This window comes from Anticarsia gemmatalis, chromosome 17 (genome assembly GCF_050436995.1).
Source record: "Anticarsia gemmatalis isolate Benzon Research Colony breed Stoneville strain chromosome 17, ilAntGemm2 primary, whole genome shotgun sequence".
Lineage (NCBI taxonomy): Eukaryota > Metazoa > Arthropoda > Insecta > Lepidoptera > Erebidae > Anticarsia > Anticarsia gemmatalis.
In genome coordinates this window covers 3,016,370-3,042,471 of record NC_134761.1, presented here as the reverse complement: position 1 = coordinate 3,042,471, position 26,102 = coordinate 3,016,370, and the positions used below count along the sequence as shown (strand labels likewise).

Below are 26,102 nucleotides of genomic sequence, written 5' to 3'. Positions count from 1 at the left end.
CCTGCTCCATTTTACACGATAAGCAGTTAAACTCGACAAACAATGTAAACGAGGAAAGCGGCGGCGAAAATCTGTTTTGTATTAAATTTCAATCAAAATGTTTCCTCAAAAATGCTAAGTTAATTAAATACACAGTCCTCCCAACAAACTTTCTAAGAGAAATTACTTCGTCTACTAAATCACTTTAATCAAGTCTAAAGTTAAAACAAAGTTTTTTTCGAAACGAATTTATAACAATTGGTATGATTTCAATTTTATGTTTTTGGGAAACATTTTCTTTTTCGCGAAAAAAATGCAGAAATATTTTGCTAGCTGCATCGATTATAGCAAAGGTTAGAGCGTCATTAAAAATCGATTATTGACTTATCACGATTCACGGGAGTTGATGTATCGATTCATGGTGTAATGTATTTTCGAAAAGATTTGATTTTAATTCTCTGATTCTTCAGTTATACATTTTATTTCACAATGGTTAGTTGATTTTTTAATCATATTTATTGACGAGGCCTTAAGCCAAGTCTATGACGGCTTATAATAACTTTTATATAAATAAAAAAAAAAAAAAAAAACAATAAATAAATATATTTATTAAAGGAATAATACCTAATTGTACAATCAAAACAAAAAAAAGAACTAGTTATTGAGATAAAGCTGAAACTAAAATTACGTATTATTATAACGTTGAACACAATTTTACAAATTACGGTTATAGATCCTAGCTTTATGTTTTTGAAAAAAAAATGATTTACACTTGATATTTATTCAACAAACCAAAAAATAACATGTTTTTTCAACCTAAGCTTTCAACAGTTCACGAAACAAGACGTTGAGTGACAACCTTTTTGTAACACATATATATGTTACTGTAAAAGCCCGAACTGTGGTAAATCCTAAGATTTTCCGGTAAAACCTAAGATTTACCAACTCTCAACGGTAAAAGTCCGAACAAGCCAGAGTTTAAAAACTATGTTACGATATATAAAAAATTCCTCCTTCATAACTATGTTTATAACTATTTCACGGTATAATTATACACTGTGACATGGTTATAAAGAAGGAGTTTTGGGCAGAGCGACATGGGTAGGTTAGGTTAGAAGGCTAAGGTGGGAGCGAGCGAAGCGAAGCTCCCACCTTAGCCTTCGTGGTTATTTTTTTTTAACCACCCAGAAGGAGGAGCCCCGCGAAGCGGGGCTCCGGCGACATCTCGACATCATCAAATGAATATAGGTAAAAGTTCGAAATAAAATAATTGTTCGGACTTTTACCATTGCGAGTTGGTAAATCTTAGGTTATACCGGAAAATCTTAGGATTTACCACCGTTCGGGCTTTTACAGTAACATATACACTACACGGTGAGTGTGTAAAGAACGCCTACATTATTGTCTGTATTTTATTGTACATTTCTTTTTTCATTCAAGTTATTCTTCAGGGATGAATTACAATAACAATACCCTTGACTGAAATGTTTTACGTATTTTATTCCTGAAAAGACGAATTCTACATACATGTATAATGGAAAATATTATATACCAGTATCGTAATGTTTTGAGTACACGACTAATAAAGTACTTACAATTTCGATATTAAAATATATATCCTAAACATGAAAGAGTAGCAGTTTAAGTTCGTAAGGAAAAACTGTTCTTGTTTATTCAAGTTACACTTAAATTATTTTATTTCAAAATTGATAGCCAACTATACTATGCTTAAAAAATCTCTATTAAAAAAATCTTACCAACTTATGTAAACATTCAGCATAAATAATAATAGATAACTATTTACAAAATACTCAAAAATTATTATACACATATTAATAAGAGAGTATGGGTCAAAATTTTCCCCGTTTTTGTAACATTTTTATTGGTACTCTGCTCCTATTGGTCGTAGGGTGATGAGATATAGCCTATAACCTTCCTCGATAAATGGGCTATCTAACACTGAAATAATCTTTCAAATCGGAGCAGTAGTTTCTGAGATAAGCGCGTTCAAACAAACAAGCAAACAAACTCTTCAGCTTTATAATATTAGTATAGATATCAAAATTATTATTATAATAATAAGCCTGTTAAGGACGGTTTTTAATTCCAGACCGCTTTAGAACTCGACCTGTGCTCCCTTCGATCCTGTTGTGATCGGCAATTTGTCCGCAAGTTCCGAACTATCTGCTGCTATTGACATGATAATGACGTTTAAATTGGGACAACTATTTATGTAAGTACTCAATGTTGACTGGTAATTGAAAGTTTGGGAACTAGTGTAGGATCATTTTGAAAAAGCAGTTTCTAAATTTTATAAATTTAGTTAAACGTGCTCTTACATTAATTGCAAGGGAATAACAGATTGTAACATTAATTTTATAGGTCTGTATTATTGAGAAGTTTACCAATACTACTCGCTGTCGCAGCACTTTCATAACAACTAATCATTAATCTATGCAATTTCATACAAAAATGTATTTTCAAAATTATAAACATTGTAAGCCATGTAAATCGTATAAATCTAAACGCAATTGTAATACAAATACGAAAACAAAAACATTAAATTTTAATACTCTATTACGTCAGCATGATGTTATAAATCCTGAACACATAACAGGATCAGCAGAGATTACGTTGAATCTCGTCAAGGCTTTATTCTAGGCACAATTTAATTTTACAAACAACGCCTCGCGGGACTAATGTAACAACGGCTCCACACGTTGGCTCCAATATAGGCCCCAACGCTATTCGTCCAACGTGTGGATCTATAAAACGCTACTGCGGGCTTATCACGTATCTCAGTTGACAGCTAATGGACGTCAAATTGATGGTCACTGTTCAGTACATTGCTGCTTTGACATAACGTGTTCTTCACTATAGTCTAAGGGAGAAGACCATGTTCTGCATAGCGGCTTTCAAATGTTTGACAACTGAGATAGGTGATAGCCCCTCTGGTCCCAACGTTGGGGCGAGCGCTGGGAGTAGGTCGTCTCGTGTCGGTTTCATCAAAGGAATCTGCGCCAACTAGTCCAGTCATTTAAGCTTAAATTAGGTACGAATCTCGGAATTCGAGATACCCAGCTGTAAATCTGTAAATACTTGTATATTGACATCCTAAAAGTTGTCTCAAAACCTACACGCGTACACCCTACCATATGTAGGTTTTGAGACAACTTTTAGGGTGTCAATATACAAGTATTTACAGATTTACAGCTGGGTATCTCGAATTCCGAGGTGAACTTACTATAATGACTGGACTAAACGCTCGCGATCTGACGGGACAGAACTATAGTTTATTAGCCAACGTGTCACGTACGCCTCACCGAGTTTACCAACGTTGGTACCAGCGTTGGGGCCAACGTGTGGAGCCAGCGTAAACCTTTTGACGTGTTCTAAGAAACCGTGAACGGAGATTTGTATGGAATTAAGATCTTGATTCGTAGATTATGTTTTGTTAATTGAATTTGTTAGACTGTTTTCAATTGGAATTAAATTAAATTCTAGTAAAGAAACGACTGCCTGAGGATGACAAGGCTATATTTTGTTTTGCGTAGCAATTGAAAGAAAGCCGTCTGAAGCTGTTTTTTTTTTAATGTATTTAGAAACTAAATGTGTCAAAAATTACAACGAATCTCCTAAATATGACTTTACAATTACAAAAGTTGCACATGATGAAGAAAAAGAGAATGCGAGTAATTTTACATTAAGTAGTAATAATAAGAAAAAATACTACTATTGCTAAGTTGCTGAGAAGACTGCAGTCTGCTTTATACACATTTATTATCGAACAAATTACAAAATACAAGATTTTATAGTGAATTATTGAAGTTTAATAGCAAAACTAGATAGACAGTACAGTAGGAAACCATTAAACTTTCTTCATATCTACTTTCCCAACAACTAACTACGATATTCTCAGCATCATCCCACGATATTTTACAAAAACTCAAGTAGTTAGTTCAAAGTCCAGTATTCAAGACTTACCGGGGATGAAGACCTAGCACTAGACTCTTGAATGGTTTCCTGCATCTTCTTTGAAAGTCAAGTTCAGTATTTCAAGCTTCATAGAATTCACAAGAAATATTTTCTTTATTTTTTAAAACACTGGAAATATCCGGTTGCTAACATAATTTCTAACTTATAAAGGTCTGTTAACTATCTGATAATAATATTCTACATATGTACGTAAAATCACGCATTTTTCCATATGGGTAGGCAGAGACCAAAGAGACACCACTTGGAACGATCCTCTACAAACTTCCCTCGCCTCATTCGCATATAATACACAATGATCTTGATAAAGAAAACACTAGTAAATCAGGATCATGGCCCGATACCAACGTAAGTAAGTATCTTTAAAAATGGACGAAATAAAACTTCACTATCACACGAAACTTCAATGTCACAATATTAGGCGCATATTTAACATAAGCTGCACTATACAGAATTTGAAATTCATCGTATAAAATATCACATTCATACACCACACAACATTCGGCTAATTTTAATATACACAGCACTAAACACACAATTCACAATTCATTACCCATACCTCTTTTCCTTGGGTATTCACATAGAATCTCACATCAACTGCACTGAACAATTTCCTATATTCATTCCTTTGTATCTCAAAGAATATTACACCATAAATAAAAGTGCTAACTAAGTAAAGCGGGTATATTATTATTTATTGGAGGAACGTGTCCGGAACACGGTGTAAACTTAGTTTTACCTTCGCTGTAGTTAAACAGTAGGTAAACTAAGGTGTGTTTATATCTGAGCATTTATTTGAAACAGATTGGTGTTATCTGCAGGCTCTTAAACGCTTCGAGCGAGATGCAATGTTAGGTAACTTTGCGGTGTTTGTTAAACGTGTATTTAAGCTAAAACTAAGTCATAAATGGGTTGAGACATTTCAATTAGCTATCTATTCGTAGGTTTGTTAGTTCCTGTATATCTTTGACAATTATATTAATAATCACAAATTATTTCAGGAAATATTTATACTTAATTCACACGCGAAGTGTTAATCCCGAAAGAGTTTTAAATATGTGTAAGCCGAGTTGAAAACGTAAAGCATGTTGAAAGGTACAAATAAAATACTTCGTTTTCAACGTAAATGCTTCTTTACTTTGTCTAATATAATGAATAATGATAAACGAGTAGAACCTGGTTCATAAAACATAACCGAGTATATTTTTATAGAAAAGAAAAATGCGGTTTCCTCGTTTGATAACATATAATGATAACAGAAGTAAATAATGTGTAATGCGTAACGATTTTATCTGATTGTTTATATAATTTTGTCATAGTTTAATTACGTAGTTCTAAAATTAGAAGCGAAATAAGTAGAAAAAATATTTGAAGGTTTCCTAAGAGAGGCTGTCACTATTTGACACGTTATTGAGGTCGATTCTCGACTTCTTCTTGACTGATTGGAAATCTGTAAGTGTTGTTATTTGTATTCATAAAAGCATATTATTTTTTCTCCGATAAATCTATTAAATCCAACAAAATAACACGAATTTCTATCTTTACATCATCATGCACATTAAAAAGAAATTGCATTGCTATCTATTGCCAGTATATTGAGTACAAATAAAAACATCGAATAAAAATAGTTATTACCATAAACGACATAAATGAGTAAGCATTGGTAGTAATAGCCTACATTGATAGTTAACTGCATGTCGGGGGCGAGTGGACAGTAAAACAGCACTCAATGCATTTATGAACCGTTTTAATGCACACTATAATTTGTGTTACGCTTCTGTTGTAAATTATGCTAGAGTCAAATGGTACCGTTTAGAGCTAATAAATGTTATTTGCAGTACAAAACAAAGATCGTTTTTGATTATGTAAATGTGCCTTTCAAATTGCTATTTTCCAATAAAATTCTATTTGCCCTTTAACATAAAGAACAGCTTTACAAAGAAACTCAAGTCAAACATTTTGAACACGCCGGGCGTGAACAAAGGCAATGAAAAAAATGCAGGGCCAAGAATATCTCCTTGTGAAACCCCCCGCGTCTAGTGACGCCTCGGGTCGTCCATTAAACGCGCTAACGAGCTACGCCCATCAATAGAACCGTTTCATTATATCCCACTATCTCCAGTAGCAAATTATCTTTAAAAACTGGAATCTTCGTTACGTAGATGATGATTAACATTCTCGAATGCTTTTGCGAGAATGAAAAATTTTAATTTTAGTAGGAAAAAGTCTTAGTTTAATTTCAACGGTAATATTACGTTACAGAAATGCAATTTCTGCCGTTTGTTGGCGCTCGTAACTGGTGTAATGAGAAATTCTAGTAGACGTTTGTAATTATGGCAATGTGTTTTAGTTGTGTGAAATTATTAAAGTGGAAATGTATGTAATTCAAATAATGTTGCCTGAATATGAATAATTACACAACAGTGAAACCGAATACACTGCTTTGCTTTCTATCCGCTTACGGAACTTGCTTCAAAATGAAAAATAAAGAACTAAAATGTTGAAACACGCTTTACAAGTTTTATAAAACACGGGGCAAACTTTGAAGAGAATTTTATGCAAAAACTTATAATCTTCGTGAAAGAATTTCCTTTGAAGTGTCGCGAACTAACAACTGAAATAACTCAGGTAACTCATTAACGAAATTTATTGAATCGGATGTTGAACGCTGCAGAAAATTTGGAATAATAATTATTACGGAACAGTTAAACATACAGTAATAACTTCATTTATTAATTAATTTATTGAACAATTTCAATTGCATAGTGGAAAATATATGCATAAATAGTTAATACAGTTTTTATATTCACAACATGTAGTAGATATTTATAGAAAAGACTAGGTACATATTTGAAGGTAAAATGGAAGTAAATTTCTTAAGACGCGTAGGATAAGTTTCCAATCAACCAATATCTACAGCCAGAATAAATTTATACGAGTGGAATAATACCCAAAAAATAATTTACTAAAACCAGTATTGAAAATAATATTCTATTTGAAGAAAAACACGAAGGATAATCCATTTAATCCGTGGAAAAATCTGAGACATCTGGGTCACTACAGATTGAAATGTCAGCCCCTGAAAAAGGTTTTCTTATAAAGGTGGGACGTGAAAATGTTCAGTTACATTTATTAAGAGCGAAATGCATTTTTCTTATGACACCGTGCTATATTTTTCTGTCTGGATTTTAATTTAGTTCACTTCGAGGTCTAGATTGTTGAATTTAACTAGGTATATTTACTGTTGGAGAGTAATGCGATTGTCGCGTATTATTAAATTGGGCTAACTGGTTAACGTGGAAACACGGGTATATTTCATACACCGCTGTCATAGGGAATTAGAGTGATGTAATTAAAAGCATAAATACGATTGAATTGAAAAACCTTCTTCTTATTTGAAGTCGGTTAAAATACATACTGCTGTTGTTTGTGTTGACGTGATTTTTAATACATAAACATTTTATTACCTTGTTTACTATTACTCTAATCAATCCCAAATCAGACTGTGTAAAACATCTCGATTTCAAATCCAATTTTGTATAATAATATAACGCAGTCAAGCAAATGTTAATCTACCAAAAATAATTAGAGCTCAGATTTAATTAAACACCTAAGTAATTCGGTCGAAATAACAAATAAATAAATTAATCTAATTGGAATCGTGACAGCGACAAATTTAACGAATCCAATACATTTCTGAAATCATTTGGGAATGTTAATATAAAAATATAAAGTTTTACGAGCACATGTTTTACGGATTTTCTCATTATCAGATTTTTCTTCATCCCGCTGAAAATTTACACAACAGTAAAACATACATATTTTAAGAAATATTTATATTTTAAATCTATTGTAATTTTATACAAATTATTTAAATGTATGAAGGTTTGGTGCAGTTATTAACGTCGTCACCTAGCCTCATTAACCGCTAGGAAGGTTATTATCTATATTTATGTGATGAGCATGACTCTATGAGTGCCTGTACTAAATTATATTTGAGTTTATCAAAATATGTAAGTATTTAGTATGTATGTTAGTTTTGACCGTAATTATGTAAAGAAATAAGTTAAGAGTTATTATTTATTTGTTTACATTGTGAAATTTGAGCTCGGGGCGGTAAACAGAATTTTGTCCATATTGCAAACATAGCCAATGAAAAAGTGAAGAATGGTTTTATTTTACGACAGAAAATACCTATCAGTTATAATAAAACCAATATGCGCAGGTTGTATTTTACACAGGCCGTTCTTTATTTATTTCTTCAATATAGTACGCCAATCTGAAAACATGTACACGCTTTCACTCTATAGACATGATTGACAGTTTGCAAACAAAATTTAAAAAAAAAGCACTGCTATAGCAGAAAAGCTACATTCGTTGAAATATATCTTTTGTTCATGATACTATCCATTTTATTCTTCTAAAATAATATTTTAATACCTTAAGTATTCAATTAAATGACCCATAATTTTAAAGCCTATTAAAAACTATACTTAATTCATAAACCCAAACAATTTCATTTCAAATGTATTATCAAAACGCGCAGAATAAAAAAAAATAGACGCAATTTCATTAAAAACCAAACTTTTGTAATAAAGCAAGCAGAAAACCACAGACTCTTTTTAACGACATCCCGTACAATACCAATGCAGCAAATCCATAGAGGTTCATACAAAAGAAGACCTCGTTAGTGAGAACTGTTTGGGATAGTTCCCGCCACTTAACTGCGGCCATTGTTATTGTCTATGCCTTTATTGAGTCTGGGGACATCTGAGTATTCAAAGAGCTTGTTGTGTTCTTTGGTTTTAACTTTTGTATTGTTTAATGAGATTTCGAGTTGATAAAGTTTAGAGTTGCTATTGTATTACCTACTACTATTGAAATTTAGTGCATGAATGGCTTAGTTAGAAATTTGCAATAGTTATACAAAAGTTACTGTTTTTTCTTTTTAATAAATTTATTAATCACTAGCTTCTAGCCGCGACTTCGTCTGCGAACGATTTCTCGGGATAAAAAGTGTTCTATGGATTAATCCAAATATTAGGCTATCAAATTATGTTATGTACCAAATTAAATTAAAATCTGTCCAGTAGTTTTTTCCTATCCGTCCATCCACACTTTCGTATTTATAATATTAGTAGAATCTTACTGTAATGAAACACATAATCTGTAATTAAATTATTTCTTTACCTTCAAATTTTTCACCGAGACTTCCTTCTTTCTTCAAGTTCTTACTCTGCCAATTTACTATAGCTAACCTTACATCATTCTACAAATTTCAACACTGTCTTAAATTCGAATGCAATACCTAGTTTATCAAAAAGATCAAATTCTATTTCTTCACGAAAGCATACTGTCTTCGGTATAATCTAACCTGTTGCCGGCTGTTACGTACCGTTATTTTTAGTGACGTTCTCAAAGCCTGAAGACATGTTCACGGAATTTTCATGTCTCCGACATATAAGGTTGTCAAACAGGTGATTGATTTCAATGTGTTTATATTTTGATCGGTTTTTGTAGAAGAAAGTTCCGCAAAAGGTATTGATGTATAAGATGTTTAAAGTTTGAAGATGTATAAAGTAGAGAAACTATTTACTTCTAGTAGATTGGTAAAATTAAGAAGCTACTTTAACATATAGTCAGGGAAGAGGTACGCAAGGTTGCGTGTTCAAATAGCTCTCATTATTGGTTCATAATTAGGGTATCAACAAAAATTAGGTAAATGTAAATTTAAAGAAAAAAAATATTAAGAGAAATCAGATATTAGAGATTAAAGTCTTACGTTCAACAGCAACCTTAATGTTTAGTTGTCGTTTCGAAAACATTATTTAATAAGAGTACAGTTTTATTCATAATAAATCATCTTAATCAAGTACTCAATAGTAACTACTTGTCTATTTAAAATTCAATCTTAAGTTTATTCCCAAACTTCCTAACTTTTACGAAACTAAAAGAAGACGCAACTTGGTTTGAAACTGAAACTAGCGAAAATTACTTTGCTCTTAAATCTGGAGTCAATTTAAATCGAAGAAATGTTCACAATCTTCTAGTTTTCTAACAGTCCAATCAATATTATCTTTTGATAGATGTAGATGTGGGCGTATTCATATAAAAACCTACGCAGTTTGTAAATAGTTCCTGACCTTTTGCCGAGATGATAAACCTTACAAATGGTAATGGAAACGTCTCTAGGAAAAACGGACATTTGAGTTCTAGCACCGACTTTTCAAAGCTTATATCTATTTTTGTAGGAAACGTAAATAAAATACGGCATTATTTTCTTTCTTTTCATATTTTTTCCTAGTTTTTAAATGTAGGACTTAGACGCCTACATGCTGATTCTGTATTGTTACATAAGCCCTGTTTTTGTATTAATGATGCCTTGAGTTTACTACATGCTGATAAATTGAGCGGCCTACATGTCAACTGTAAATTATATTTTTGTAACTTTTGATACCCATACACATCTATAATCCTTTAACTCACTGCTGAACACATGCGAAATTAAATTTAATTATTATATTTTTTTATTAAATCAACATCGTGTGCAGTATTTAAGCTAGATATGGAATTGATTCTAGGGTTGGAGGTTAAATCCAGCCCTGAACTATATCCTGGTAAGACAGCTCGTGAGGTGGATAAAGGGCGTAACTACATTCTAGACAAAAAAATATATTCCACCCACTATCGGTACAATATATGTAGCACAAGTGTACATTCAAACAAAAAAAGATACGGAAAAATTCTTGCAATTCTTCATATTTATAACGGCTGTATAGATAACAAATTTGAATGTAAAGCTGCAGTGACGGCGTAGTTTAGCCACAAGTTTCGTTGTTGGCGCTCCACGATATTTCATGTCCAGGGTGAAATATGTTAGTTTCAGTGCGGCGTGTCGCGATATTTTGCGCGATAACACCCCCGCTACTTGCGCGACCTATTGATTTGTTGTGGAATTAAAGTTGACGAGAGACTTTTGTAATGGTATGGCAATATTTGTAGGCTTTTGAAACGTAATTATGTGCCATATTTAATCGTTTTTAAAGCGTTTTACATTTGCTTAAAAACAATATGCGAAGCATAGCGTTTACCTTCTTACAATGATTTATCTTTAGTATTGTGTTCGATAGAAAATTTACTATTTTGAATAATGAAAGTTATCTTCGATTTTCTACAGTAGATAGTAGATACTAACGACTATCGAGAGTTTGACATTTAAAATGTATAATTAGCCCAAATAATTAGTCCCTATAGAACCCGCTAGGAGCGCTGATCAGGTTTTCATACAAGTTACTTTTTATAGCTAGTCACTTTTTGATTGTATTATAAAACAGCGCTACATTTACTAAATTACGAACGGGTTAACATTGCACGGCCATAAAAAATATCTGAGAAAGCTTTTCTAATAAAATCTTTATTATCAATTCAGCTAAATAAGTTAGTAAAGTTATTCGGCGTGCATTTGAGCTCCAAATACCAAGTACATTATGTAAATACCCTTATCTCGCAATAAACGAAGGGAAGTAATCTTATTATGTTCAGTAATATTGTTGCGTAAGTGAGAATTTGTTATTTTACCGCCCTCATGACTATGCGAGAGATATTGAATTTTATAACAATACTAGCCTTTCCTATGATGTCCTCCGTTTTATTACCTATATTTGTTTTTACCGTCTTTACAGAATTGCACTACATTTATTACATTACTGCATTATGGCATTTTCCTACGCGTCGGTACTATCGAGCATCGACAGTTTGACATTTAAAACGTACTGCAAAAATAGTTCCTATGCCGCCCGCTAGAGGCGCTGATAGCTCGCCTATAGTGGTATAAGATCGCGCTACAATAGCTTGAACGATTTTCAAAGCAATTTATGCATTACTAAAATAATTTATGCTGTGAAATACATTGTTATTGATATGACAGCGTTATATCCCCCGCTACGGTCCCTGCCTCTTTAATAAATAATTGCGGTCTGGCATTCTCTACGTAATCTCGTTTCATGATAAAAAAGGTCTATAAAATGTAATGTTTCTTTGTTTCACCGGAATAATTACGGTACGATATTGTTGTACATTATTTATTAATACGTCTAGACGTCGGATAATGGTCCCTTTTGGAAATGGATGGTTTGACTTTGTTATATATCTGTGACCTAGATGTTATATGTTTTGCCGAAATTTGAGTCAGTTTTCGATCTTATTTGACCGAATTTCATCTAACATATTCTGGGAACTTAGCTAAGATAGTTTTTCAAGGAAAAGCCTACCACGGACGAACATTTTTATATTGGTTTATTCAATTTACGTGTCGTAACCGTTATTAGTTAGATGATACATTCAATGTTTTATGTAATTTATGTAATCCAATTTAAACCAATCAAATTGCCCAAAATGTAAACTATCTTAGATAAACGTTTAATGCGGTTCACACCTTACACATTTTTATGCTCATTATCAAAATAAATATTTCACATTTTTTCTTCGAAAGAATTAACTCATAGCGGATAACTAAGAATCAATTAATCAATATAAGTATGTATTAAGAAGTATATAAGTATGTTTATCAGTTATTTGGTTAACATCGTACAAGCTCTGCTTAGTTTGGAATCAAATGACCGTGTGGGACGATTGTCCAACGATATATAATAACCAGGTACTCACCAGATTCTTCTTCCTGGTGCACTGCAGCAGTTCAGAGTAGAGACACTCGGCCTGCTGCAGCCCCACTTCGAAAGTCTTCTGGATGGTGCTGATGAGGTAGTCCCGCATCGACTCCAGTCCCGTCTGCTCGCCGTTCTCTGATGCATACCTGGTTACAAGGACAAGTCAAATTAGTTTCAGAAATTAATGAAAGCTTAGCGATGTACCTATGTATCTTTTTCCTAACAGATGCTACCTTATTTTATGTTCATAATGACATTAAGAATAGCATAGAATATAAGACTTGTTGAGTATTAGTTATATCGTGTAGTTGAATTACACACAATTTTCATTCACATTATTTATTCGTTCATACGAGATTGAAGAGCAATTTTACTAAAGTACAATAGACAAGAAGTTATATTTTTACGAACAAAAATAATAGTGTTTTTCTATTCCCATGGCAGCTATAAGAAAACTCAATAATAAGATCAGGAAAAAGCCTCTCTCGAAGCCATTAATCAATTCTTTGTTTGACCAAAAAACTACATCTATACCGTGGGTGTCTTTTGTAGGTAGGAACAATATAATACTATGAATTCTTTATGAAGGTCTGTCATTTATATTCTGTTTTATTCTACTTATTAAATGTATAGAAGATACTTTTAATATCACAAGTTTAAGATAAGTAAAGTTACGAATAATCACATTGTCATATTTTAAAATGTGTTTTTTTTTCTAAAACTGTCAATTTAATTATTGCTATTGGTTAACAAACAGTATGCAGTGATTGTAAAATTACTTTGACATTAGTATACACTACGAATTTAACTATTATTATAAATAGACATGCTTTTAAAAATGCAACAGTGTGTACATTGAACAGTAAGTATGTGAGTGTTTCAAAGATGAAAAATTCACAAACCTACTTATATTTCACAGTTCTCCTCAAACAAACAAAGGGTTAACAGTAAATAAGTTTTCAATAAACATCTTCACAAGATATTGGAGGGTTATTCTCTATAAATTATGACGTTTCAGACGCTCCCCGAATAGTTGTACTCACTCCTCACATCCAATATCCAGTTCCCTTTGAGAAATAACTGGAATATTCAAATGGATAATGCTTCTTGAGCTTGGCGAAGCGTTGCGAAGCTTTACGAAGTCTCGCGAAGCATTACGAAGCTTCGCGGTACTTCGTGTGTTGTGTAGTTGACACGTGTTGAATAACTTCGAACTAAATTGTTGTTAGCTAATAGGGCTGTTTGGTATCGATCAGGTGCTTAACTTTCTTGCCGTATAGTTTGGTATAGGAATGTGGAGAAGTTGATAGAAATCTGAGAAGATATTTCGCATGGTAGTTAGATGTTAGTGCATATTTTATTGATTGAGGTCTTTTGATAATTTTAAAAAATTTTATGTCTTGCCGTGCGGGTAAAATTTATACATACCTCAAATTCTATGTCAGATACGCCATTAAATTATTTGAACTTTACCAATACTTTTTAAGCATGATTCCAACTGTTGCAGTAACAAAACTGATCAATAAAGATATCAGCGATGGTCGAAACTTTAGACAAAAGACCTAGCATAAAATAAAGAAGAATAATAAACGCCAAGAGAATAGAATTATGGATGAATAAATTCTGAGAATTCCAAACTAAATATAAAAGTTTGGAGAAGTTTAAAGCTTGAATGAGCGGAGTTTGAATCGTTCATGTAAATTGATTCAGCGGTTGAATATTGCAACGGTGCAGATCCGGATATTTACCGACAAGAACTCGTTCAGAGCTCTTAAGGTAACTTCCGACTGCAGCCACTTAGAGTACCGACACACCTGCGGAACTTACGGCTACGAACGTTTAGTTGAAAACGCTTGCAGCGTTTTTCGAGTCAGCTACATATAGTCCAAAACCATGTCACGTTCAGCGTGATGTCGAAATCTTCCGACGGGTGACTAGTTCAGACTAACCACATAGGAAGCAACAAGTCACGCGGTCCGTTAAGTGAATGAATGTTCGTTTAACGTATAGATACTGATACGGCATAGCAAATAGCAGCAATGTCGCAGCTTTGCCTGCTCGCCGAAGAATTTATTTTGCACACACCATAAAGTTATAATATTACTGTGAACGTCACGTAACTTTCCATCAGTTCAACATTTTTCTTGTGTCAAATTAACCAAATACTATGACCGACAGTTCAGCGATTGAAGTATCGACGCCGAACTCTCCGCAGGTGTGTCGCTACACTTAAATGCAGGAAGATATTGTTCGTGACTTAAATCTAATTTAGTTCACCTAGCACGGCGAAACGGGAAAGAAAACATGATTGCTTTTGTAAGGTGGAATTGTTTGTCAATCTATGTGGTAGTCACTTCGTTTTGTTGTTGTTGAGAATAACAACTCCAATGTTTGTTGTTGTCGTGTGTTCGCTATTCCAGTGTATATTTACATCTTCGATACGAGACTTGCAATTTAACCTTGTCCTAGTTACTGCTGTCAAGTACGGTTTGGTAAATTAGTCTAGTAATTCATTTACGGGTATGTAAATTATTTCGAATCGTCAAAAGGTTTTCACAGTACGCGCAATTTATCTCGACAGGCTTGAAGTAAGGCATAATAGAACGCAGGTAACGTCTCAATCATCACCAGTTAGTTCCAAAAAATGTCATCTGTGCAGCTACTGCTGCTAACTTCAAGCCAGCCGAGAATATTGCGCGTATTGTGCCACCCATTTTTGTTTAATAGGCACTATACTCCATCTATTTCCTATACCGTGCATATTACCTTTTTGTAGGTCGTCAATCATTTCGAACCGAACTAGATAAGCCTCAATAGATTCTAATCTTATTAGATCTAAGCTTATATTTTTAACATACTTATAAAACGCAACGGCAACGAAGTCAAACTGTTGCTATATTACAGCTTTTTATATTACATATTTTAATATTAACCTTCCGTATATCATCGCTCTGTCTTATATCTATATCAAGTCTACTTACTTATGCATAAAAGCAATAAGATCAGCCGCTCTGCCACTACCATCGCACACCACGACCGGCACCGGCGGGTTGTCGGTCACGTACTCCAGCACAGCTCGCACCGTGTTCGTGCCCCCTTCTATCACCAAGCACACCACGGGAGTTGACGAGTGGGTGTCTGGAACAAAGAACATTTATCATTAGAACGGCTTGATATAGACAAAATACCGAAGTCTTGTGAGCTTGAGCCGTATGCAACACATTTGACATACTAAAATAGGTTCTAAAAATCTTGTTTTAAGTTCATACCTGTCTATTTCATACATATATGAAATCACGTCTTCTTTACCAGTCTTTTAATACGGGAAAAATTCAAGGAGTAGATATACCTAATTCCTAACCCTAGGTGATCTAGGCGCTTTATATTGGTCCTATTTTTACTCAGTATTATATATACAGTATTTATAAGCACTTACTATTCTTGGCTATATATGGATAAGATGAGATGATAATCTTTACCAATAGGATATTAGGATGCTGTTATGGAGTAACAGTATAAATCTGAAAGTATTACCATCTTCCCAACTTATCAGGGAATCACAAGCTTAATAACAAATAGTCAATTTCTAAAAGAAATAAAATGAGCATCTCTAGCAAAGATTTGATCAAACATAATAATATCGGTAAAAAAATCGCAACATCATCATTGGATGTTCAAGTCCACTCGAGCAAGGGACCGAAGTAATTAATGTTTGCCAACTGGTCACCCAAACACGATCTCAGGACTTTATTACGAAAAAGATTAAAAAAGTTTGTTTACTCAACATTTTCTAGGAACGATGGCCTCCCTTGGGAAGTGAATCAAACTTTAATTGTGTTTGCATTGCTCATCAATCGGTAATGGATGGAAACGTCTAATTTTGAGAGATTTTCTTTCGACATTTTCATTTTACTTCAGTCATTTAAAGATTGGATACACGTTTTATATTTTAACGAAATGGAACGTGTTTGTACATTATATATTACGATGCTTGCCTCAGGATAAGCGCGTAGACAGATAGATAGTTATACCACAGAATAATAAGTACTGTAGGTTATACTTGTGGATTAGAAATCAGTGTTGCTGATAAATTAACAAACGCATTGATACAAGACGCTTGTAAACCATTAAGCAAAATGAGTACTGAAATGTCATTATGTTTCGTAACTTTTATTGTTACAGAACTTTATTCAGGGATTTTTTTAAGTTTCTGTGAAAATTTAACTAATATACATCCGACAATATGTTCAATCAGACCTAAAACATTATTTGTATAAGATTTTGATATAAGTGGGAATTTTTGTAAGAAAAGTAAAATACCTACCTTTATAAAAAGTATTATATTTAGGTTAACTCGGTGACAAGCTACTTTTTGTCTACTTAAAGGTCATTTTCGTAAGACAAAATACATACATTTTGTAACCACAAAGTAGGCAAACAAAATGATCCGTAGTCTATCTTTTACGATGCTGCTTAAGTGATTGGATTAGACTACAGGTTTCTGTTCAAAGTTTGCTTTAGTTCATGTTTGATAAACCAGGCGGGGGTTTCAACAGAATGTACCTCAAAATTGGAAACCTGCAAGGATATTTTTAATGTAACGAAGCAAAATATTTTTTTCAAGAAAAAATATTGTTCATTATTACAAAAAAACAAAGGTTTCCGTCGATTTAAAGGTGTAATAATGAACATACTCAGAATAAAGAATTATAATTCTATAAGGAGTAACGGAAAAATTGAAATAATTGTTTGGGTATTATTTATTACCCAATTACTGTAGATGCAAGAACATGCAAAATTATACAAAACACTGAAATTGGATGCAGTAAAATTTTGCCCGGTGGATTAGAATATTCTTTAATCCGGTAATACAGTTTCCAACTTTATAGCGGGGGAAGCGCAGCAAAAATATATTTTGATGAAAATTTTCTAAAACAAAACTCTTCAAAAAATGTGGAACGCTTCACGATTTTGCGTGTCATCCTTGCGCAGGGGCCATGCTAATCTTCTCTGTATCGTTCCAATTTTAGTATATGTACTGCCGAAGCAAGTACAACAGCATAGCGCAAATTTTTGTATATATACTTAGCGACTGTGAAAACTTTGATAGCGCGATTCAGGCCTTAGCACTTTGTATGAAAGAGCACAAATATTGAGAAGAGCGCCATCTATGGAGTAGTTGAGCCGTAATGTTTCACTTCACCCGTCAGTCCTGCCACGTGTTTTGCCAAACAAAGGGCTCGGCTCCCCTCCTTTATGTCGCGCCATACTACGTCATTAGTTTTGGGGTTTTCACATCAGATACTTCGCACACTTGCAGTAATTTAAACAGCGAGTCATTTTCTCGTTAATTCTGTTTTATTTTCCAAAAAAAATGGGTTACTTACTTGTTGTGTGGTAGAGAATATAGACCGGGCTAAGTTACAAAAAGCTCCGATGCCAATAATAAGCAACTAAAATTTTGTTTGAACAACATAATATCTAAGGTTGATTACACAAAGAGAATAGAATTGTTCAATTAAAGCCCCAATAAGAATTATAAACACCAAAAAAACATATTAATTTTATATTAATCCGTTCCAAAAAATCAGCATTCCCGTCATAAAATTCGTTTCCACATTAAAATATAAGCCGAAACTCAAGCATACTATCTCGGTTTACTTAATTAACGCCTAATTAAGGGTAAATTTAATACTTTGCAATGAGGTTAATTAATACCTTCGCTAACTTTGGCCCGCGGCGCTGTCTGCCTGTCAACTTTTCATTTATTTTTCAGGACGATATTTGAGCGAAATCTTTTCAATGTTTGTGTAATTTCAGACTTTTCGAGAATATTTTTAGGCAAGTAACTTAATAATGAAGTTTGGGATGTTTCAAGGTAGTAAAAAAGTCTGTAAGGTACACGAAAGTAATCTAAAATGTTGGTATAAATCTGGTATCTTTGCCTGGTTTTTAGGGCCCTGTACAATATATAAAAAGTTGGCTCAAATAATTTGCCTATTTTTTGTAATATGATCTTTCTCTAAAACTGCTTATTTCACGGTGAAAATCTATGTTCAAATATACATAAATTCATGCCCTGTTGTCTTTGAGACAGAAAGAAATCAAAGAATGCATGTAAACATTTGTAACTATCCCTGTAAACTGGTTTTTGTTTTATTTATACATACATCTTCAATGGGTGCCTGCACAATAAATTAATGGCCTAATTTACGACTTAAAATAAATACAAGATTATTTTTTCAACTAAAAGTACTATTCTTTATACATACATAGCACTTAACCGTTGATATAACCGTGACCGCATGTGACGTACTCAGTGGTTTGCAACCGCTTCCCGCGTGACATGGCCGCCAAAATTGCACGGAGGAATTAACGCGCATTCATCGTAAAATACATACAAAACTAACCCTCTTATTCATAAACACACTGTAAACCTATTTCAGTTAAAAAACTACTATAATATGTTTTCTCTTTCTCATTTCGCTAAGGAGTGAAAGAAACCAAACTCTAAGCTTTTCATAACTTCATATATTTTTATGAATAAGAGGGTAAAAACATTGTAACGATTTATTGTTGATACATTTACTGACAATTTGTCTTTCAGTCGGACGGTCTGGAACTGTCGAAACTGTTTTAAAACTATTGTTATCTAGACATCATCAAGTGTATTATTTTAAATAGCTGTTTTAAACTGGTGTTGTTCTGCTTCTTCATTTGGTAAGATACTGATGATTTACTCCTTTTTTTTAAAAGACTACTTCCGCACTAGAATTGCTCACGAGACGCGGATACTTTTACAAACATATAAACAACGGAGACAAATACCAACCAGACCTGTAACAATGATTTGTGGTTCCGTGTGGGAATCGAACCCAAGACCTCCTGACGCACTGTAGTGTAGTGATCGCTTAACCTCTGAACTACGGAGGTATTCTGAACATAGCCATGCGTTATAAAATGGGTCTACGCACCCGTATTGTCCCATATGTTTATCTTATCATTCTCAATGGGGTCGCCCTATCTTTCCCATACAAATATTTACTTACTAATATCGAATTGCGAAAGCTTGTCTTTTGTCACGCTTTACTACAAAAGCGCGTTGCCGATTCGAATGTAATTGTGCACAAATATAGATTCGGTACGATACTTAAGTACATTTTTCTAAGTTAAACATGCTTGCAGCTTGAAACTACATTGTAAATCTTAGGGCGTATGAAAAGAGTAGCCGTGGGTTTTTTTCATAAGGCTCTAACCCATTTCCGAGCTAGTGGTAGATTCAATCATTGTAACGACTATCATAAGTGTCAACATTTGACCTAAATGAATAAAATGACTTAGATTTTTTTGAAAAAAAAATATCTTTCACCCGTTAAAATAGGGAGCGAAACAGAACACTTGTGTAGCCGGGTCAGCAAGTATCTTATCATATAACTCAATAAGGTCGTCCCTATCTTCCACATACAGATAAATCAACCCCATTTTCCCCGCGACCCTTAAAATCAAACAGTTAAAACAAGGACACCTGATGACGTTGTTTATCGGACTTTTGAAGAGAATTTCTATTCATCCGAAACACATAAAAAATGTTATAAAAACCTCCAGTTTTACGAGTTCAAATAAAGGATGGAGAATGGACAGGTGTGGCGCTGTTGAAAGTTTTATTATATTACTAAGTTTATGAGAGTTTGATGCTAGATATTAGATGAAATGAATTTTCCTGTTTTCTGTTAAAAAGGACATTTTAATAAAAGTTATTGATACTTTAGCTACTCTTTGGAATATTGCCGTGTACGGTGTAAATTAGTACCAAAAAAAAAACATTTAAACACTGTATTTTTTGTCTCTTTGACTCTGCTACTGGGAAAAGGATTTCTTTGTTTCAGCGTTCGAATATAAAATCCTTGACAGTATAACATACTTGCCTTAATTAAGTCACATTGTGTAGCAATAAAAAATATGTAAATGGAGCTTCTGGTAGCCAGACATTATTATAATTTCATAAAACTCATTAATTCGGACCTCTTTATTCCCCTACTCTGTAACTTACAAATATTAAGATAACTAGCTGACCCGCGCAACTTCGCTTGCGTCACATAAGAGAATAGGTCAAAATGTTTTCCCCGTTTTTGTAACATTTTTTATTGCTACTCTGCTCCTATTGGTCGTACCGTGATGATTTTTCAAATCGGACCAGTAGTTCCTGAGATTAGCGCGTTCAAACAAACAAACAAACAAACAAACAAACAAACTCTTCTGCTTTATAATATTAGTATAGAAGTATAGATTGAGCAACATCTACTAACTAGATAAATCTATACAAATCAGTAAAATAGGACAATCTCATCTTCGTTATGGTGATAGGAACATTTAGTTAACCCTATTGCTATGATAATTTAATCACACACATTACCTAAACACACATTAAGCTTAATTGCAGTACAGGCTAGATTGGATAGTAGTGGTTACAAACCGCGGCACGAGTCACGACAGACATGTATCGTTGGAACTGGTCATCCAAATGATTGGCTGTGTGGCTTCTACCTTCGTGTTATTGAGAGGATTTGACAGTTTAAATCGAACTGATATTTGTTTGAGTAACTTTTTACTGCACGATAGTTATTATACAATTCTAAGGTAACTGGACTAACAGATTGACTGCCATAGTGATGTTTCAACGCATAACCCAATAGCTGGACGGATCGGGCTGAAATTCGGCATGCAGGTAGATGTTATGACGTACGCATCCGCTAAGAAAGGATTCTGACCAATGCTAATTTCGACCCGTTAGGAGCTAAAATAGGGGATGAAACTTTGAATAACTATTCTGTTCTAAGTAACAAAGGACGCGGATGAAGTCGTGGGCAAAAGCTAGTTTAGAATAAAGCGGGTTCTGCTAAACAATCGCTTACCAAGGAGGTATCGCGTATCGCAGTACGGACTGTTTTGCTCTAGTCAGGATTAATCTGTAAGAAAAGTTCCACTACCGATAGCATATTATAAGTGGATAACGCTCAAGTCTGAAAAGGTCTCTGAACGAGTAAAAATGCTGTCAAGAATATTATTTGCCATGATCTACTCGTCGTTTTGGCCAGCGGCTGAAATTTTTGGCCAGCAGCTAAATATTTGTGGCTTACTGTGTTACTGGCAAATTATTTGTGGTTCTGATATATCGCTCCTACTTGTACCTACCTAAACATCGTCCTTGGTTTTAACTTCTGCTGATTCTACGGCAAATAATAAAGCCTAATAATATTCATTTAGTGCGAGAAAAAATAAGTTGCTAGGTACTTACGAATTTGGTTTCTACCATACAGTTATTACTTAAAAGATAAAATAAATAAAGTATTGTGGACATAATACCACGCCTTTTAAAGTGTTGTGTATTTCACCATATTTTAAATAGTCGCGATACATATTTCTAAGAAAGAAAAGCGTGTAGGTTTCATATTTTCCTTGCACTAGATTTTCAATTAACTTGCACAAGATATTTAATAATAAAAACAGCGGCCATGTTGTGAATGCACCGACATCTTAGAAAACTATTTTCGTTATGAACATTTTAATGGACTTTCTTTTAAAATGATGTTTCAGCGCTGTATTCCATTTGGGATTACGAGAATCTGTTCTGCTTTTATATTACATTTTATATAGAACTCGGTCATTGGATTTCTTTGATTTCAATAGATCAATGTTTTAAGATATTTTCAGATGAAAGAATAAACGATTTTTGAAATTCACTGGCTAGTAAGTGTTGTGAATTAGGTAAGCTTCTATGGTACGTAGTCACGATTAAAGTTGACTCGTTTCCTAGATAAAACGATTGTTTACGATTTTAATATTGTGTAGGTGTTAAAAAAGGAATTTGCAATAGGTCCGATTAGAAGAATAGTGATTTCTCAAAGATAAATTTAAATATTCTTTATTTGATAATTTCGTATTAAATATTTGAAACAGTCATATAATTTTCTATCAAAAATTCAAAAGTAAAATTCAACACAATTTCAATTGAAACCAAACGATAGCATTCCATTAATTTACTTGATGCTCTTAAATATTTAAGCAATGAAGTGAACATTCTAGGTCTAGAACACAAACAGTTTGCTAGAGGTTAAATAACGTCAAACATTGAGGCACATTAATCACAAGGGACGTAAACTATTGGCTGTGTTGATGAATGGTAGAATTAACCGCAGAACGAAGACCCATTTATATAACCCGTATAGTTCTAAGATTGGTCAGGATAATTCTGGACCAGAATGTTTGGTATAAAAGGATTAGTTTAGTTAATATACATGGATTAACGCAAGCAGAAGGAGGTACTCCATCTAGAGCGCCTGTTTAAATAGCACCAGCCAAATATATATATTGATGGGTGCCCTTTGTGGACTAGGCTAGGTGGTTTTTGTCAAGGTGCTATTCGAACGGGTGCATTAGATGGACTACCTCAGCATAAGTATCTGTTTTCAGCTTACGACCACGGCCGGTAAGAAGGTGCCGAAAAGTCAAGCAAAAATCCAAGTTAATGTGGCTAATCGCGTTACGCTTAAGTTTAAAAGGCATGATACCGTGAGATGATTACTGTTTTATAGGGCTTGAAAAGATAATCTAAGGACGTAAATTATTACTTTTTGCCGTTTGGACATGAATATTGCATAGAAAAAACTCAAACATCAAAAGTTAATAAATTGAAAAAAGTCAGGCTTAATGAAGACAGAAGCCAGTAAATAGTTGATAGAACTGTCTTAGCAAATTAAACCGTATGCGTATCGCAAAGAGTAATAAAAAAATAAGGACAATAAAATCTTTGATTCTTCTCTTAAATCCATTTCAAATAAAAGCCAAAAGCTACTCGTATCTAAAGAAATAGACCTTACCTACCGTTAGTTTCGAGCCAAAGAAACACCTATTCAGTAACAAAAACTTGCAAGATTCAACAAGTATATCTATCTACAGCATCATTAGGAGGAACTTTTTGTCTCAAACAAATACCTGTAATAGTATATCCACGTTCCTAAGGGCCCCAACTTAGATTACTTGTGAATACTTGGGTTCGGATATTATATTATATGGCCGGGTTAAAGTTTTAGGAAAGTGTTTTTTTTTGTTTTTGCTGTTTATATGTATGGAAAGTTCGTTGTTTAGTTTACTTATTTTATTATTTAGGAAAATGTTTTTCTCTGAATGTTGTATGAAAGGAATTGCATGAAAAAAATATTTCTTATCTATCATCGGCATCATCATTGACCAGTGCTACTAAGCTACTAAGGTGTCGTTAAAATTGGTAAATTTTTTATTTTTTTATCGAAATATTGTTAATAATAAAGCCATTACATCATTTTAAAATAAAAACTACAAGTTACTGAAAAGTAGTAAAAAATATCTACACTCTTTGATAGTTACTTACGTACTTCTCTCAAATGAAAGAATTTAAGGTTGCGCAACTGCTAGTTTTTCTTTGAAATCTTAAAAGAGAGGTAAGTAAATCTTTCAATTTCTCTCAGCATTCATCGCGTCCACCCCTAGCTGTTATGAGAGGAGGGTATAAAATAAATGACAAAACCACGTAACTCACTTCTCTGTACGTGACAATCGATAAATTCGACAAACACTAGCTTTCTTAAAGAAACTATGACAAGTTGTAAAATAAAATTGAACTTCAAGAGCCGAATAGTCGTCCGAATTGTGTAGCATAAGTAAAATCAAAAAAGTAATATGGTCTCTGCCTACCTCTACGGAGAAAAGGAGTTACATTATGTATGTTTGTATGTAGGTAAAACTAAAAAGTTTTACAGACCCTATTGAAATTGAAAGTGACCAATACCTTGAGACAAAGTACATCAAACCTGATACACAAATTCAAACTAACTTCAGTTTTTAACACACACATATAATCTTTATATAAAACCTATCTTCTTACAGACACCTCATTCAAACCTCCCCATAATTTTGCCTCAACAAAAACTTATCATAATAAACAGTTAATTCAGTATTTGGGTTCATAGTCGTCCATTTTATCAGAGACGGCCACACGTTCAATACAGATCGGTATTTTATCAATTTGCCCGCACAAAGGGACTCACCTTAAATCAACTTTTATGGGTATTATGGCGAACCCAAAAGGTTTGCTGCTCACTCGAATGTATAGGGGATATGTGACACTATTGTAAGGCTTTACTTTTGTTTGATGGGATGATTTTTAGTCGACACTATGGAGACAATTAGATCTTATGGTTTATAACACTCATACTTTTAGGTGAAATTGAATAGGGTCTGTGTTTGGGGTAAAGCAGAAGATATGCTATGAATCAAACACAGATGACCTCCTGATATAGGTATAAAATCAGGTGTTCTGTAGTTTACTTACACATAGATAGAGAAAGAGAAAGACGCATTTTTAAAAATAAAGGATTAAAATTTATTTAAAAAATAGCAAATATTCATATGATATAGTAAATGAAATCTACAAAACTTTATTCATTTACGGCAGTAAAGACCCACTGGCTTATTTATACTCTTAACTTCGTCATCATAATCATAGGCTCGCCACAGAAGGGTGTGCGATAATCACAGCACATTGTGTACAGAGTCTATTTGTCGCAGACATCGTTTGCAGTAACCCTATTTTATGGTGGCTACGGTGAAATCCCTTAGCTTAAAGGAATTTGGACGCTCGCTATTTATGACTTAGTAGTATATTATGAGAGGTAAAAGGCCTTTTGACAATTTTTCTGAGAAATCGAACTTTAGGGGTATTATAATCTATTTATTAGGGCTTATTTCCAGCAGTGCACAGTTTTTTTACTGATTAGACGATTATAATGATTGATGCCCAAAGCGGGCATCAATCAAATGTTTATTTATTTATTTATTTTAATGTAAAAAAAAGTTTATTTTCTTAAAAGCAATTCAGTTAACTACGGGTTAAGAAAACCTTATTTACTCAAAAACCACTCCGGCTGTAGCAAAACTTAACCTCTATCTACAGAACTATAATAATATACGAAATTATCATTTTTTTAAATACCTCACCTAATTTTTAAGTCTCCCAATGATCTATTAGTTACCTATATTCTAATTAGTGATTAATTAAATAAAGTACTCACTAGTAATTTTCCATAAATTTTGGTTAACCACCATTGAGTGTTGGGCTGTCAAACAAGTAATATTTTTATCTGAACGTATGATCCAATCATACCACTAATACCAAGTTATTAAAAAGCTTATAAATCTGAAATGTCTAAGCCTTCAGCTGTAGACTTAAAAGCTCAGCGTCTGAATCTAGAATGAAAACTAATTAATTTCTAATCTCTTTCTACAATTCTTCGATGTAAAATTAGACGTTCTGATTAAAATGTCGATATATTACTTTGAAGCCTGTTTAATTAGTTTTAAACTTTTTGATCAGATTTTTATTTATATGCTTGTATGATTTGATTTACATAATTTTATAATTACATTTAA

General features: G+C 33.4%; 1 protein-coding gene and 1 non-coding gene across 8 annotated transcripts in view; both read right to left on the bottom strand.

Annotated features, from left to right (window-relative positions):
* The window catches only part of Trpm (transient receptor potential cation channel, subfamily M), a 274,621-nt gene that overhangs the window by 50,099 nt on the left and 198,420 nt on the right, over positions 1 to 26,102 (bottom strand). For all 7 annotated transcript variants that reach the window (XM_076125470.1, XM_076125471.1, XM_076125474.1 and 4 more), the window contains 2 exons: positions 15,620 to 15,776; positions 12,637 to 12,784 (listed from right to left, as the gene is read on the bottom strand). In XM_076125470.1, coding sequence (XP_075981585.1) covers positions 12,637 to 12,784; positions 15,620 to 15,776 — 305 coding nt within the window. The remainder of the gene's footprint in view (positions 1 to 12,636; positions 12,785 to 15,619; positions 15,777 to 26,102) is intronic.
* On the bottom strand, positions 17,586 to 17,692 carry LOC142980319 (U6 spliceosomal RNA). The gene has a single exon (XR_012959873.1). It is a non-coding gene; the product is annotated as a U6 spliceosomal RNA (small nuclear RNA).